Source organism: Anabrus simplex, chromosome 1 (assembly GCF_040414725.1).
Source record: "Anabrus simplex isolate iqAnaSimp1 chromosome 1, ASM4041472v1, whole genome shotgun sequence".
Classification (NCBI taxonomy): domain Eukaryota; kingdom Metazoa; phylum Arthropoda; class Insecta; order Orthoptera; family Tettigoniidae; genus Anabrus; species Anabrus simplex.
Window position 1 is genome coordinate 454708023 of NC_090265.1, and position 17133 is coordinate 454725155.

Genomic DNA, 17133 nt, shown 5'->3' on the forward strand with positions numbered 1-17133 from the left:
GTGCTTGTGCTGTCCCCAGCATATATGCAACTCACACTCCACACCTAACACTATCCTTCACCACAATAACACGCAGTTACCTACACATCGGAAGGTCTGCCTTAAAAGGGCTGCACCCGGCTAGAAATAGCCACACGAAATAATTCATTATTATACTGTAATAGTCCTGAGTTCAGCAGATAAACACTCATGTTAATAAACAATGTAACATTGAACGTACCACCGTTGAGTTTTATTGACGAAGGTATCGCACTGTTAACTGTTGTGCATTAAATGCCATACTTGTAATTACTGTACACAGCATATCACAGGGAAAGGCAGCGAAAAGTTACTCACTATGTAGGGGATATCAGGTGAATAGATTCCCTGAAATCCATTTTTAAATTCACGGGTAAGCCGTGGCAGCGCGGACGGGCGTTCAGATTCATTATTAGTTAAGAGCTCCTAATAAATAAAGCTGAAAACGAATGTAAATCTTACCTTTCATCAAAGAAGCTGTCGAAAATGATTTCCATCATTCTCAATACAAACGTTGCATCAGCGTAAAACATTCCGAAACATTCGTTGTATCTTCGTCCCTGAAATTTCACGTATGTTGTCTCATTTCATTTTTCAGGGTTTCATGACTACGTGGATTGTTTTTGGTACACGTTTTTTAAAGTTCATCATGAATACAAATCACGGACACTTAAATCGGGAGAACGAAGCGGCCATGGTCCATAACTAATTATACACTTATCGAACACCTGTTCTAATGCATGCCTTGACTGACTAGCTACATGGGCAGTGGTATTAGGCGTAATGCATGCTATGATAAGGACAATTTAAAATGGTTACAAGTGTTGAGCGGCGTGCAAAAAAGGGAGTGGAATGTAGACCCTTCCACACGCAAAATAATTTATCAGTGGGACAGAACTCTATGAGAAACACGAAGTTTGATTTCATAACCTGGAAAAGATCATAATGCATGTGAGTCAGGTTGCAGCTGTGAGCTTGCATTCGGAAGATACTGGATTCGAACCCCTGTGCCGATAGCCCTGAAGATGGTTTTCCATGATTGCCCATTTTCACACCAAGCAAAAGCCGGGTCTGTATCTTAATTTAAGTCCACGGCCACTTCCTTCCAACTCTTAGCCCTTACAATCCCATCGTCGCCATAAGACCTACCTGTGTCGCTGCAGCGTAAAGTAACTTGTTAAGAAAAGTCTCAATCCAGAACAAGCACCAAACACCTGTCAAACAGGGCTGCCCGACGCGCCTCTTCCATTTGGGCTGGTCTTCCTCCAGGAGCTACTATGGTTGTCTGACTAGAAGTCGCGTGCATCCAGGGCAAGCGGTGCTGCGCATGCACCAGTCTCAAGTCTCAAGGCCTGGCGATAGACATCGTTTCCGTCCGCGGTGATTCTTGTGAACCAAGGTGCTGATGTGAAATTTAAAATTGGTAGTGCAATTGCTCTTTAGTTACACATATACTGCAAGTACTGTATATTGAACAGTTTAGCAATGAATGCACATCTCTTTCAGAGAACTCGCACTGTTGATCACGACTAATGTTTATAGCTCAGTGTAGTATCTGTTTCTCGTGCCGCACCTACAAGCTGCCGCGATGCAGATAGTACTGGTGGTCAGTGATGGTCTGCGAGCAGTTGACTGCATCCATATCTACAGCGAACTTCCATATCACCGGTCCCGTAGGCGCGGTGGAAGTGCTCGGCTGTATGTCCCGCTGCGCGAATGTGTCCACTTTCTTGCACTGCCGGTAATGTCTGGCACCGCAGTCTTCTTGGGCTTACTTGATTTCTCAGATTTTCTTTTACCTCCCTGAACGCAAGTATGATAATCTGATCCATTTACACCGAACGTAGTTTGACATTTTTGTAAATTTAGCACAATTTTCGACATTTCAACTGATCCTGGTCACGACGTTATGGAAGTTATGGTGACCAATGGCAATTAGTACGATAACGTTCTACGAGCCATATGTAACAATACCACTCTTCTCACTCTAGCACAAGGAAATCGTCACAATCTCGATTTCAACAAAAGAGGAAAGTGTTGGGACAAACACAAACATCCAGTCTCCGAGCCAGAAGAATTAATCTGACGCGATTAAAATCCCCGACCCGGCCGGGAATCGAACCCGGTACCCTCTGAACCGAAGGCCTCAACGCTGACCAATCAGCCAAAGAGTCCGACTGCTATAAGGATGTGTATTTGGTGTTATATTCCAGTATGGGAATAGGGAAATTAACTAAATAATAGTTGAGGATTGCTGAACAGCTGATTCATTATAGTACCAGGAGTTCAGTGTCAATACGTGTTGTTATTTATCTTCTCAGAAATTTGGTAACCCTAACCACAATATCACAGGTTAACGTACAAGTTTTGTTATAAATAGTCAGTAAAAAATGGTCGCTAAATAAGGCTATTTTTTTTTTTTTTGCTATTTGCTTTACGTTGCACCGACACAGATAGGTCTTATGGCGACGATGGAATAGGAAAGGCCTAGGAAGTGGAAGGAAGCGGCCGTGGCCTTAATTAAGGTACAGCCCCGGCATTTTCCTGGTGTGAAAATGGGAAACCACGGAAAACCATCTTCAGGGCTGCCGACAGTGGGGCTCGAACCCACTATCTCCCGATTACTGGATACTGGCCACACCGCTAAATAAGGCAACAGCAACAAGGCAAACAACAGAAATAAGACAATAACAACGTCGACGAGGATAACAGGGACAGCAACAACCAAAACGAAAGAATAACAAATGAATTTAAACAAAAATATAAAGAACTTCATAATTAACAACAATATTGCAATTTCATACTTCCAATTTTCTCCCTCACCAGAAGCTTACAACTTAAAACACGTAATAACGGAACCCGAAGTAAAATATAGCTATTTCGTTTTTGCCAGGAATTCTTCTTTCATTTTCAATTTTCTTTTCGTCTCACTTTGGCTAATCGCCATTTCTTAAAAAAAAATCTCCGTTGGTATTAGCTCGTTACACACTTCATTCACACACAGCGTTCATGACACTTCCTTATTGAATTCACCTGTCTTCATAAATATGTTGAGTAGTCAGCCCGGAGGCTGGCTGGAACTTTAACAGCTCCCCCATCAGCTATGAAACATTATTTATTTATCGTATGACTTGAAGTGTCGGGAGTGTCGGAGGACATGTTCGGCTCACCTTGTGCAGGTTTTTTCTATCTCACGCCCATGGGTTAATTGCTTGCTTGGATGTGGGGTGATGATAATGAGGTAGGGAGACAGTGAAACGCGGTGTCGGCACGTAGCCTACTCCTGTCTATTAACACCAAGGGGTCTGCTCAAGGCTTAACACCTCCACCCGACAGACGAATCACCAATGGCAGCGTCATATGCCCTCGCTCCATATGGACACTTTGGATAGGTTTGGAATTGAAGCCAGGCCCTTGGCACGTAATTGTATACAACCACTTCTCCTACCATGCTGGCCAACATTCTGATGGTGAAATTTTTTCCACCAACGGGACTCGAACCGGCTAACCATGGTGTCAGGCAATATAGACTTGACACCTTATCGCTCGTGTACACCAGGATTATAAATGTAGATGATTGTTGATATCAAAAGCCTTTGAACCTGAGCGACCATCAACTAATTCTTCAAACAATTAAAACTCTTTCGTTGTATGTACTTAAACCGATATATTTTGTTAAGTTTTCGTGCCTGACATGTCTATCCGTCATATTCTCAAATTTTTCTATTCTCAACAAGTGATTTGTTAAACTTTCAGCATTCTTCTTCTTCCATGACTGAAACCTATGACCACTGAAGCAAGACATGCGATCAGATCAACACCAACAATTTGACTAATATCTTACCGTGCTGATGGAAGTCTTCTATTGTACCAGACGAGAAGAGTTCTAGATCAAAACTACAACTAACATTGGCATTGAGACTGAGAAAGGACTTGCAAGGAGGGGCTGAGCTTAATTCTATTGTTTGTTTGTGGTGGCAGGTACCGTAGAGATACGCTACACTGAGTCTGACGGCATGGGAGGATCGCAAATAGACATGACATCTCCCAGTGGGAGGTCAACTGAATCATATGAACTGCGCAGGGCTTAAGTATGAGCGGAAAGATTTTTAGAGTTGATAGGAAACTGTCAATTATGGTTTATCACTGGTCTAGCTTTATCGTATTTATTACATCATTGTATTGTCTAATTATTCGCATGAGAAACTACCTTCTAAAAGAAAATCGTATATAGAATATACTTTTTGGAACGTTGAAGATTCTGTCCGGTTTCAGTAGTGAATTTGATGTTTACTTGAAGGAGGACAATTTTAAATCTTTCAGTTTCTTACTGACCAATATCTGTATTTATTTTTGGATTGGTGTAGTGGAATAACCAAACTTTCCAAAAACATTTTAGAACTAAAGTAGCTGGCACGTAGGCTGCCGGTTCGTTGCGCAGAGAGAGCGACAGAGCTGCTCTGTGCGCAGTTGCCAGGTTCTCAAAATGTATGTGTCTTGTTTTTGCAATTAAGTATTCATAATTAATGTATAATAATATATAAAACATATTTATTTAGAAGACTATTTCTTATTTACTCGCCTGCTGATTAATATGAACTATTTCGCATGTAAATGAATTTATCCAATCTTCTCTGTTTTGAGGAATTTCTTTTTAATAATAGTGAAATGCCTCTTTCGTTTATATAATATGACCTTTTACGATTCCATTTTTAATTTTTTTGAAAATAACTCAAGTAGACTGTATAAATCCCAGTTTTTATGGTAGCAGTAATAATAATTTACGAAATAAAAAGGAACTGAGATTAATATCGGGAACGGAAATTCTTAATAAAACGTTAAATAGTAGACAATTCAGACAGGGCTATGACGAAGTCACGGCTAATGATTTTGACGTATAATACCAACCACGAGATTGGTATTCTATTGGCGAAATAAAGCACCTATACTGCTAATAATAAGAGATGGCTTGTGACATTTCGTAGAGGGAGGTCCGTTTACTTGCTGCCGAGGCGGGATAAAGGGAGTGGCTGTGTGGTTGCCATGGAAACGAGGGTGGGGCGACTGCGGTTGTCATGGAGATAGAACTTCTGGGAGGCTCGTCTTGCTGGGAGTTGCCAAACCTGTCACTGTCACTGATAAGACCTGATTGTTTGTTTAAGAGTGATCGCAAATGGGACGACACCGCCTGGCCAGGTAGTCTACAAGAGATCACAGTGGTCAGATTGAAGGAGGAAACAAGTGAGCCGGAAGCGAGGGGTAAGAGCATGTAGAAAGGAATGCTGGAATGTGGCAACATCGTGAAATGGCACGTGCAGTGCTCCTCCCTCCAACCGTACCTGTCAGACGCCAACTTTAGTTAAGTCTAGTATAGTCAGTATACAGAGTGTCCCAGGAGGAATGGATATGACAGGAACCATCATTTGAAGAAAATAATTTCATACGGACATACGCCCTTTTCCGAATGGTTTCTGAAACAGAACACATTTAATGTACATTTGTTTTCGGGCTAGTCGTTCCTGTCATATCCCTGATTATTTACCATTCCTCCTGGGACTTTCTGTATATCTGGAATGTTGTTGTTGAAATTTTATTTCTGGTTCTAAAGAAATTTAGGCAACTTCAAGATCACGAGTACCAAATATTTTCTACTACTAGGTAAGTAGGTGTGTTCGGCTGGGGCACCAGCAACGTAGAACTCTCCTCACGAAGTTCGGCCGCCGTAACTTTGAGACGCTTCCAACAAGCCTCACGATTTTTGACTTTTTGGAATTCTGACAAGTCACTATATTTTCTCGAATGCGTTTTCGCTAATATTTTTAGCCACTTATCATTCGTACGTCATGACATTTTACGAAATACATTTTTCACACTTCTTCCCACCTCAATGTTCTCAAAATGAACTCTGTTCTTTTTGTCGTATACTTGTAGAATCCCCCGAGATGAATCAAATGACACCTCACACGAGGAGTTTTCATGCCAGATTCCAGAGCTACACAAATGGTTAGCCACGCGGCGCGGCGATTTTAGTAGACTACTTTTACTGAAGATGGCACTACTGCATCACCCGATGATGTCATACTGGGGACAGACTCTGGTTGCAAGACGCTACAGTCTTTCTTCTTCATTGCCACCGCACTTATTGTCTATAAATAATTTCGATATGAAAACTTTAATAATGTTTTTGCAACACTCACAGGCCCAAGTACGGTTCCGAAACTACAGTCTTAGCCTACGACAAAAGATGAAAATACATTAATAAAAGAGACAGAGTAAGAAAACACCGGACTACCAGTCATATGTTCATCTCTTGAACAATACCGCATGCTGCAGGTGTCGGCTCACCGCATTTTTTAAAGCTTTCATTCAATACACTGATGGAATAGGGCGGCTCTCCTACAGGGTGACGTCGTCTCTCAAGCCAGGTGATGTGTTGCGGTGATTTAAGGTGTAGAGAAGAGTGAGGGAGGACCAGTCATGGCCTATAAAAGGAACATCCCTGGCATTTTCCTTAGTGAGGAGAATGGGAAACCATGGAAAACCATTCTCAGAACAGCCCACCGCCTCACGAATTCAGAGTTCTGCTTCAAGCTATAGGTGCTCGGTGATCACACTGGTACCGGTACATACTGTACCACTAGCAGGTGCTTTATCCTTGAATTAAACGTGCAAGCATGTAAATGAAATCCCTCAATTGTTTGTGTAAAACTGGACATTTCATATTCTATCCTTCCACTGCCTGTACTTCTGCACTATATTATTAAGTACTTATTTGTAACACATTCACCCGAAACAGTTTAACATTATAAACGTTAGGTGACCGAATGCCAACCTCTCTGTTCAAGAGTATACAACTCATTGATTCTTAATGGTTCCAGTGAATGACGTCACATATTGATGCTAGTGCGCACACGACCTGAACCGCAGAGTGCCGGTCATCATAGAAGAAACTGAAAGTTGTATCAGAAAAAGTAGAACTACTGTCGTAACTCTTTGAGTTTAAGCGCGCCACCACTACGCGGCGCTAGTGTAGTCTACAGAGACTTATCAGTCATACTACATCTCACTGCTAACTGTTCTTGTACTTAAACACAACACTCTAAACGCTTAAATATCAAATATATGAACTTCATCATCAAGAAGACGTAATAAACATTTCCCATCACCCCTACATTTCACTGAAAGCCTTCGAGAAAGGAATACATTGGAAAATGGAAATTACGGACAGTGACTGGTTCAGAACTACTCGAACAAGATAAGCAAGCTATCGTATCGTAATCTGTTTTCCCTCCAGGGTCAGTTTTTCCCTCGGACTCAGCGAGGGGTCTTACCTCTATCACCTCAAGGGCAGTGTCCTGGAGCTACAGACTCTGGGTCGGGGATACAACTGGGGAGGATGACCAGTACCTCGCCCAGGCGGCCTCACCTGCTACGCTGAACAGGGGCCTTGTGGGGGGATGGGAGGTTGGAAGGGATAGACAAGGAAGTGGGAACGAAGCAGCCGTGGCCTTAAGTTAGGTACCATCCCGGCATTTGCCTGGAGGAGAAGTGGGAAACCACGGAAAACCACTTCCAGGATGGCTGAGGTGGGAATCGAACCCACCTCTACTCAGTTGACCTCCCGAGGCTGAGTAAGACCCCGTTCCAGCCCTCGTACCACTTTTTTCAAATTTCGTGGCAGAGCCGGGAATCGAACCCGGCCTCCGGGGGTGGCAGCTAATCACACTAACCACTACACCACAGAAGCGGACAAGCAAGCTATTCTATTTTAAAATAAGTTACATTCCTAAGGTATATATATATTGTGAGAATAGGTTTTGTTTTAACAATACTTGTGTCCAGGATAACCAAACGTCGGGCATGAGACTGTTTAATCAGCTAAATTTGGTGTCGCAGCAGTTTGACCTACTGTACAGATTTTATAAAAGTTCGGTGAAGAAATTCATTCTTAAGATTGTGAGACAGAAAGGTGAAGATCGGGCGAAATCCTTATTTCTATACGTTGGTGTGATATTTATCACCGGATGCCCCTTTCCATGAGAAATGCACTCCTTAGCCAAAAAACAAGTGGTTGCACAACTATATCCAGTCTACCACAACAAACCCCTTCCCCGTCTCCCTCTTCCGCCAATCCAAAACAACTCCGTCCAATCCCCTGGCCAGGAAGAGGGAGACACCCTATAGGTGGCCCGCCTCACCCCTTCAGGGTGGGGAATGAAAGCCCGAGTGAGCGAGCGAACAACCCTTCCCTTCCTGCAGCTTCACCACGGGGGGATGGCCTGGAGTATCAATGAACTTCAGGTAGAGCCAGTAGATACACTGCTATGCAAAACTTTCGCATGTTGTGTCACTACCAAGTAACATAGCTCGATGAAACTTTAACCACACATAGGAAGAACTGCTACAGTATTGTACGTTAGGCAACTGATAAGAATATGCGATGAGACGAACAGAAAGGACACTTATACAGAGACAATAAATTACACGTAAGTCACTGCGACTCATGATGGTCCCCTGGATATCACAAAAGAAGGGACATGGTTCTTAAAAAGGTGTGTGATCATCACGGACAGCGGCGCATGCTCTGCAAAGTGTTCCCATGCTGGCCACAAGATTGGTAAGGAGTTCTTGTGGTAAGGCGTTCCATACCCCCACTAGCGCGGTTGACAAATGCTGGATGGTCGTTGGTGCATATGTACGTGCCACAATACATCTATCCAACGTATCCCACACGTGCTCGATGGGATTTAAGTCGGGGGAACGGGCAGACCAGTCCATTCGCCAAATATCCTCTAATTTCAAGAGCTCCTCCACCTGCGATGTTCGTTGCGGTCGTGCATTGTTATCCATAAAAATGAAGTCAGGCCCGACCCCTAAAAAGACGTACATGGGGAAGGAGTACGCTGTCACAATAACGTTGACCGGTGATTTTACCCCGTTCAAAGATAATTCAACTGGATGCATTACGTATTCCCACCTCTCGCCAGGTGAGCGTATGTCTAGAATCACTACTCAGACTGAGTCTGCTCTCATCTGAGAAGAGCACGCGACATCACTCCTTGTCGGCGCAGACCTGATGCTACTGGCACCATCGCAAACGTTGCCGCGGGTATCAACGGAACGCAACGTAATGGTCGTCGGGTAAACAGACCATTCCTGAGCAGTCGCAACGGCGTGAGATTGCACCCGCTGTTTGATGTGAGTATCTTCTTGCCTGTTGTACAATGAAGCGGTCATCTGTTGCTGTAGTTGACCGTGCTCGACCCCCGCCCCCGTCCTCCACTCCTTCGGGCGGCAGTACCTGTGGTTAGGCATACTCTCAATGCACGCTGAAATAGTACTGTGAGTAATACCCAACTCCTGAGCTACACTCGTCACACTTCGCCTTTCACTTTCCCGAGGATTCTTTCCCGTGTGAAGTCATCCAAATGGGGCCATGTTGTAATGAAAAAATCCACCTCAGTGCACTGTAACAGCTCGCTGATTGACTGACACTGTCTTGTCCCGTTTTTTGTGGTCAGGCCCTTTTGGCACTATAGTTGCGCTGACCTCACGCCAGGTTTCTATGTACGCATGAGAGACTTCTGGCAACATGTTACCGCTCTTTCATTCATTTCTCTCGAGCAGTTGATATGTTATGGTGCTTTATCTATCTCGTCCTTGAGTTTTGCACAGCAGTGTAGCTTTGTTTATTTTACAGCAATATTGGTCTTTGTTGAACTGGGAAACACTTTTAAAGGAGCTTGCTTACTTAAATTACAAATGTATGCAAGGGATTAAACACAGAACTGAATTTCGAATACTCACCATCAGAAGGTGTCCGTTACGTTTGATAGTTGGTGAACATATTTCCGAGCATGGAAGTCTGTGGATTTCCTTTGTCCTAAAGAATAATAAATTGATATTTCAAGTAATTAAATTATTTTGTTTTGGTGGTATGCAAAATGTCTAACGCTGGATATTTTATTGAATCCTGATCTACAACCTGGAACGGAACAGAACTATATAATGATTATTTAACAATCTCTTAACTCTCCCTGTGCTTGATAGCACATGCAAGGAACAATACAGACAATTTATTTGTATTTTGACATGGATATAAAAACGGTTGGACGTATTTCACGCCTACATCTCGTGTACTAACTTATCTACCGTTGGATGCAAATACGTGTTTGGCAATCGCCGGATTCGCTCGCAGCGGCTGAGCCACTACCGACCACGCCTAAGGGAGGGAGTGATAACACTATTTATACTTATATTCGTTATGGTTATACTAAAGTGCATAATTCGACGCATAATTTGGTGGGCAGATACTCTTCAAGGAGAAGATCAGTGATTTTACTGCATAAGAATAAGCTTAGCGAAAGTGATCACACCTCCCTGACATTAAATTATGTAACTGTTGATTTTTATTAGAAGTGTTCGATCCAATGTCTCGGATCATTTTAGATACCAGACTAGTGTCGTGTATATGCACGTTGGAGTAAATTACGTGTTGTAACTTGGAAAATTGTGTTATGATGTATGTCCGAGAAGTCAAGTACATCTGGAACAATATCTTTATTTTCAAACTATGGAGACACTAGAAATAATAAACATTAATTCTTGTTGAAGCCTTTGCTGCCAATACCACGAAGAACTTTGTATATCAGATATACTGGCTTCTTACTCTGCAAGTGTTTGCTGATGTGGGACCAGGCAGGTCGAAATTCACGATCGAACTTGGCCTTATTCTTATGTTTGATATTATAATATTGTTCCAAGACTTTTCCATTTCTCTTAGTTAGGTGTCGTTGGGAGCACTTTTTGTCTCCTCGTCGGATTCAATGTCGGTTTTTTTTTGCTGTGCCATGGAGGAAATCAGTCACAACTTTGGCATATGGTTCCATATCAGGCTAGAATAAAAAAAATGTTTCGACTTATCGGAATGTAATTGATGTGTTACCTCAGCCCAGATATCAGCCATGTAAGGAGGCGGTGAGAGAGAAGGCGGTCCGGATGATGTCGGCGATTCATCGCCTCCTCCAGAATCCTCCTCCAGTTCTACCACTGGCTCCAGCTCCATGAACTGTAACATGATATGCGTATATATGTCACTATCATCTTAACAGCATAAATTCTCCTTATTTCTATTCGGACTATAATGATGTATTGAAGTTGATAAAATATTAAGATTTTTCACTTTGAAACAATTATCAGTAGAATAACAGGGTCTCCCCTTCTTAAAATGTAGAATCGTAATTTACACAATAATTACAAATGATATTGCCAAATCTTAGCACGCTGCTTGTAATCAGTCCTTCATATCCCTATGACATTGTCAATGAATCTTAATCCCAGATAATGCTCGTGGAATTTCAAAAATGCAAATTTAAGACCCAGTAGTTCGAATTCGGCATAAAATTATAATAATCTCAGCACTAACAGTCACGTACAATTGAAAACAAGGATTAAAATTACAGTTATTTAAGTAAAACATAATTTTAAACACTGATTGGCCAATCGTTGTCAATAATTAGCAATGTCTGGAAACGTACCGTACCGTACCGTACCGTACCGTACCGCCATTAGTATGTAAATTTCCCGGTTCTGCTTTGTGAAGAAGCGATAGTAATTAAATTAGTTGTTATTCAATTAATTACATTTATACAAACCAAAATTTACTAATGTCCAATGTCCTTTTTGTCATGTGTTTCTTCGTAAACAAACCAACATTCAATAATTTAGTAACAATGTCCAATGTCAAAAGAAAAAAATCATTTCGTCAGAGTACCATTTTTTCTGCGTAGAATTAATCTATTTTCTCTTCTTCAAATGCCGGTACAGCATAGAAAATGTACGTTTCCAGGCATGGTCCTTGTTCAAAATGATCCCTATTCTATCCCCTCTACAATCCCTAAGAGTTTTTAATAGGAATTTCCGAACATTCTGAGAATTCACGCTCAATAATTCTGAAGGTAAAGAAATTGAAGTTACCCACGTAGTTCAATCGCCACTATCACCTAGAAAAGTCTTTGAGACACATACTAGGCCTAAGCACCATTACTATGCAGAAAGTTGTTTGTAATTTAAGAATCTTCACTGGTAACTGAATATTCGAATCGACTTCTAATACATTAAACGAATAATTGTTCATTAGTATACGATAGTATGGGAACTGCCTGGGGAAACGGTAAAGGCGAGGTTATTTCAACCAGGAGAGCGTGGGCTTGATTCTCCGCGAGGAAGTCAAGACATTTAGAAAGAGAGGCAATTGGGTTTGGAGTACTAGGATGATTCCTTGGGGCCAAAGGCAGCCGAGCATCCTACTTAGGGATGAGTTTTCGGATGGTGAAGGAACTATTTTCCTGCCCACCGAGCCTTTGAATCGGCTGGCTTATATGATTATACATAAGCAATATTGCACCAAAAGGTCTTTCTATAATATGTTTCACCTGGCATAATCCCAAGAGACTCACATTAGGCCTAAGTACTATTACTCTGCAGACAGCTATTCAACAACTTGCATCTAAGTTTTACTCGTTTGTAATTTAAGAATCTTCACTGGTAACTGAATATTCGAATCGACTTCTAATACATTAAACGAATAATTATTCGTTAGTGTTGGTAATGTCAAAATAAAAATGTGAAGGGCACCAGGACTTAAAAACCAAATTCTCCTCTTTTTCGCGCTCACTTTTCTGATAATTGAGTTCACGTCCTTACTTACTGAAATGATTTCTCCTTTGCAGTCATCGATTTTTGTGTGTGAAATAAAATGATCAGTATCCACAGTACACGTAGGGAATTTACAATACTTAGTGCTTTCTTAACACATAACAAGTGGGAGATATTGTATTGGATAAATTCGCGTATTCACGGTACGAAACAAACTTCAATACATTATTTAGGAATCATGCGGCATACAGACTTACCCGGTAGTACTGACGCAATTGCTCCTTGCGACATCTGTTGTTCAACTGGTCCAGTTTACGATCCTTGACCTGAAACAATCACACACATCGTTAGAATGCAGCTTTATTTTTTGAAAGACATATGTAATTTATATTTCAAGAGAAGTAGTATCTCTAAAACATTTTTGTGTCAAGTAACACCAGTCACTGAGGGACTTTTCTATTTAATTTGAACTGAAAATTTGAGTATTGTGTTTGTAATCGTTAGCCAGGAGCTAAACCTTTCTCAATTAAACACTTAAAATATCAACTGACTGCGCCGGGATTCAATACCATGACTGAGGACAGAAGACACGACTAAGCAGCGGGTATCCAATCTTCTAACGTGTCCTTCAAGTTCTGCTGTGGACTAGGATAGTCGTTTTCAAGTTGTGGGGACCGATCCTTGCGGGAGGAGGGCGAAATAATGGAAAGGGCGGCGCAGCATACTTTCCTACAGATTTAAAAATAAAGTTGGTCGAAATAAATTAGATTATAAATACACAAGAAATTAATATTGAAATACGAGAGCTTTCTCTAAATAAAAGCTTCAGTTATCATGAATTTAAAATAATGAATGAATTATTCTCTTCACCGACACTAAATATAATCCCTCTTCCAGAGTCAGCGTTGATTGTTCGAGAGCGGCCATAGTCTCTTCAAGACAGCATTTGGAAAGCAGCGTGAATTTTGAGTTAAAAACACAAAATTAAAAAAAAATTGGATATCAATTGAAACAATCACCTTTCTCGATAAATAAATTAGGATAGAAAGACGGTGTAGGATAAAACTTTCTTCTGTGACTGGAGAGGGATGTGGGCAGTGATAAAATGTTTCAGAGCTACTGGACCAGAACATATTGGTTACTTTCATTATTCTGTATGTACGATCTTCGATTTTGGCTATATATGAAAAGAACTGAGATACGGGCGACGCTTGTATGTAACGACTCTGATGGTACTATTCCTGCACAGCTAGGTGTGCAAGTGTCGCTTAAGGTCGGTTGGTGTATACATTGAATAAGGCTTGGTAGAGTATTGTGCTACAGATCTTCTGGCTTGGTGAAGAAACAAACGGAAAACTAATTCCCCTCCATTTCATTAGAATACCTCCTTAGTGGTAACTTTTCCTATGGAGCTGATGGAAGAACTGTAGGGGATCTGCCTCGTCTCTGAACTGAGAACTCAACCCTTCTACACATATCCTTAAAAATATCGTTTAAATAGCTGTCAAAAAATCTCTAACAGGAGTCTCCAGTATAAAGTAGAGGTACTGTCGCTACTCTGGTGTAGAGGGCATTGCTGTATCCACATGATGGACTCATTCATCTCAATATAATGATAATCGTCATCGGGCCTGCGAAAACCGCTATATGACAATATTTTTGTGAAATACTGATCCGCAGTACCTATGTTATGAAAAGCGAGAATTCTTTGACAATTGTCACATAATATTGAACCTCAGATGACAGAACATTACCGAACAAAGTTCTACTAATACTATTGCCTTTACATCGCACCGACACAGATAGGTTTTATGGAACGATGGGATAGGAAAGGCCTAGGAGTTGGAAGGAAGCGGTTGTGACCTTAATTAAGGTACAGCCCCAGCATTTGCGTGGTGTGAAAATGGAAAACCTCGGAAAACCAGCTTCAGGGCTGACGACAGTGGGATTCGAACCCACTATCTACAGGATGCAAGCTCACAGCCGCGCGCCCTTAACCGCACGGCCAACTCGCCCGGTGACCAAAGTTCTAATCCAAAATATTCCGCATAGTGATTTGTGCAGGCAAAAAGACGATATGGTTTCTTGGGATAGAAAAAGCTCCAGAGAATGCGATAATTAACTTATATTTTCGGTTAAGAATGTTGGAAGCAACATTTGAAATTCTTTTTAGACTTCTACCTCTAACTGTAGCTTTTTAATGTTATAATACGACATTTGTACGTTGGTAATCCTAGGGGATGAGAATTCGTATTCGAATTCCGAGGGCTTTTATTTTTAATTCTTTCCTTTGGATAGAAATAGAATATCCACAATTGCTCAAAGCGTTACATACTACTTGCCCACAGGTTGGCGCCAGGAAGGACATCCTGCCGTAAAATTGCGTCAGATTATATCAAGTAATGACCCCAATAAAATAGAAGATTAGAAAGAAGCTGCTCAAAGCGTTACAACGTATTTCTTAGTCAGCATCTTCACCACTACAAAGGAGAAATAAAGAAAGCCCCGATCTTTGTGATGACACCTCGATTATTATTATTATTATTATTATTATTATTATTATTATTATTATTATTATTATTATTATTATTATTATTATTATTAATCAAGAAGTAAAATACACGAATCGAATATTAGAGAGAGTATTCTATGAACAAGATACCAAACTTCATAGAAGCAACGTATACGCTAGGAAATATAGTAGTCTTCGAGTAATGCGACCCCTTAGTATACCAGTGCTATCTTTGAAAAAGCAATAATCACAGTAACTAACGAATTTCTGTTTTAAGTATTAATAATAATAATAATAATAATAACAATAATAATAATAATAATAATAGTTACGTCATATTAACTAATTTGACGGTTTTCTAGGACTCCGAGGTGCTGAAATGTAGTCCGGCAGGAGCTTTTACGTGCTAGTAAATCTATCGACACGAGGCTAACTATCGGACTGAGCAGGGATCGAATTCGTCAGGATTAATCAGCCCGCCTCTTATTTAAATACATGATAACAGCTGTACTGTTACTGTAGAGGATCGGGTTAAGTTGTGCAATCCTATAAATTTATGGTTATACTTGTGTTTAATTTTATTGTAGGTCGAGGTGTTCTTCCTTCCTGCGAACAACGGGCACCATACTGACTCATACATTCTTCAAGGAAGAATTAAAAATCAGTGTTTGACACCACTGTAAATTTCAATTGAAGTATTTCTGTAATTGAGATATAAACTTCTACCGATTTAATAACAGAGGAAAATAAATGACCCAGTTTCAGCACTATCTCAATAAAGTTGGCATGTACAAATCTCCAGGTTGGTATAATGCCAGGCAACTTGTTAATCCTTTGCGTAATGCGGATAGCCTATGCGAAGAACATTCAGGCGCTACCAAAATACAGTACTACAAGGTTGAGCAAAATAATCGTTTCAGCTTAATTTATGTCTGTTTCTTAAAATATCGTAGCAAAACAGTGGGGTAGAGTATCATGAAACTTCGTCAAATATGAGGTAACGAAGTACAAGAATAAATTAAACAAGAATCAAAATAATGAAGGAATACAAGTAGTGAAGATTGCTAGTTTAGTAACTTTAAATCGCTTGATTACGAGTCACTGGACCAGGATTAATATGAGTTTTAATTCTGTAATCTGACATAGGCTTACATTAACTAGGATAGTGAGAAAAATGAGAAAGTGAAGAAAATATACGTTCTGGTTTTATAATAATAATAATAATAATAATAATAATAATAATAATAATAATAATAATAATAACAACAACAACAACAACAACAACAACAACAACAACAACAACAACAATAATAATAATAATAATAATTTTATTGGCTTTACTCCTCACTAACTACTTTTTACGGTTTTCGGAGACGTCGATATGCCATAATTTAGACCCTCACAGTTCTTTTACGTGCCAGTAAATCTACCGACAAGAGGCTCACGTATATGAGCACTTTCAAATACCACCGGACTGAGTTAGGATCAAGCCTGGCAAGTTGGGGACAGAAGGCCAGTACCTCAACCGTCTGAGCCACTCAGCCCGGCATTTGGTTTTCTCATATACCATATTTAGTCTATACGCACCAACTTTCGAATGTTATCTTTTATTATAGTATTTCTATTTTCAGTATGGGTTTTCAGGTTCCGTTTATCAGTTTGGTTCCTCCCCTTCCTTTTGAAATTGTTTGTTATCAGCTGGTATGTCCAAACACTTTTCCGTTAATTTTTTTATTTTTTATAATCGTATGACCTCAGCTACCGTGCGCAGACATTTTAATTTGACGCCATCTGGTTATCTGCTCATCAATTTCGAAATTCCGTTTTACTCTAGGCCTACTAGATGGCAAACAGAATAAACCGAATCTCTCTTGGACGTTTATGGCTGAGATTTAATTAATTTTGTCGGGTTAAGACCGAATGTGTCACGAGAGATCTTTTACATT

The 17133-nt window shown here is 40.6% G+C and overlaps 1 protein-coding gene across 2 annotated transcripts in view; it reads right to left on the reverse strand.

Annotated features, from left to right (window-relative positions):
- Positions 1–17133, reverse strand: part of LOC136867255 (uncharacterized) — a 377978-nt gene that overhangs the window by 54618 nt on the left and 306227 nt on the right. For both annotated transcript variants that reach the window (XM_067144399.2, XM_068225005.1), the window contains exons 5-6: positions 12933–13001; positions 10964–11086 (exon numbers count right to left, since the gene is read on the reverse strand). In XM_067144399.2, coding sequence (XP_067000500.2) covers positions 10964–11086; positions 12933–13001 — 192 coding nt within the window. The remainder of the gene's footprint in view (positions 1–10963; positions 11087–12932; positions 13002–17133) is intronic.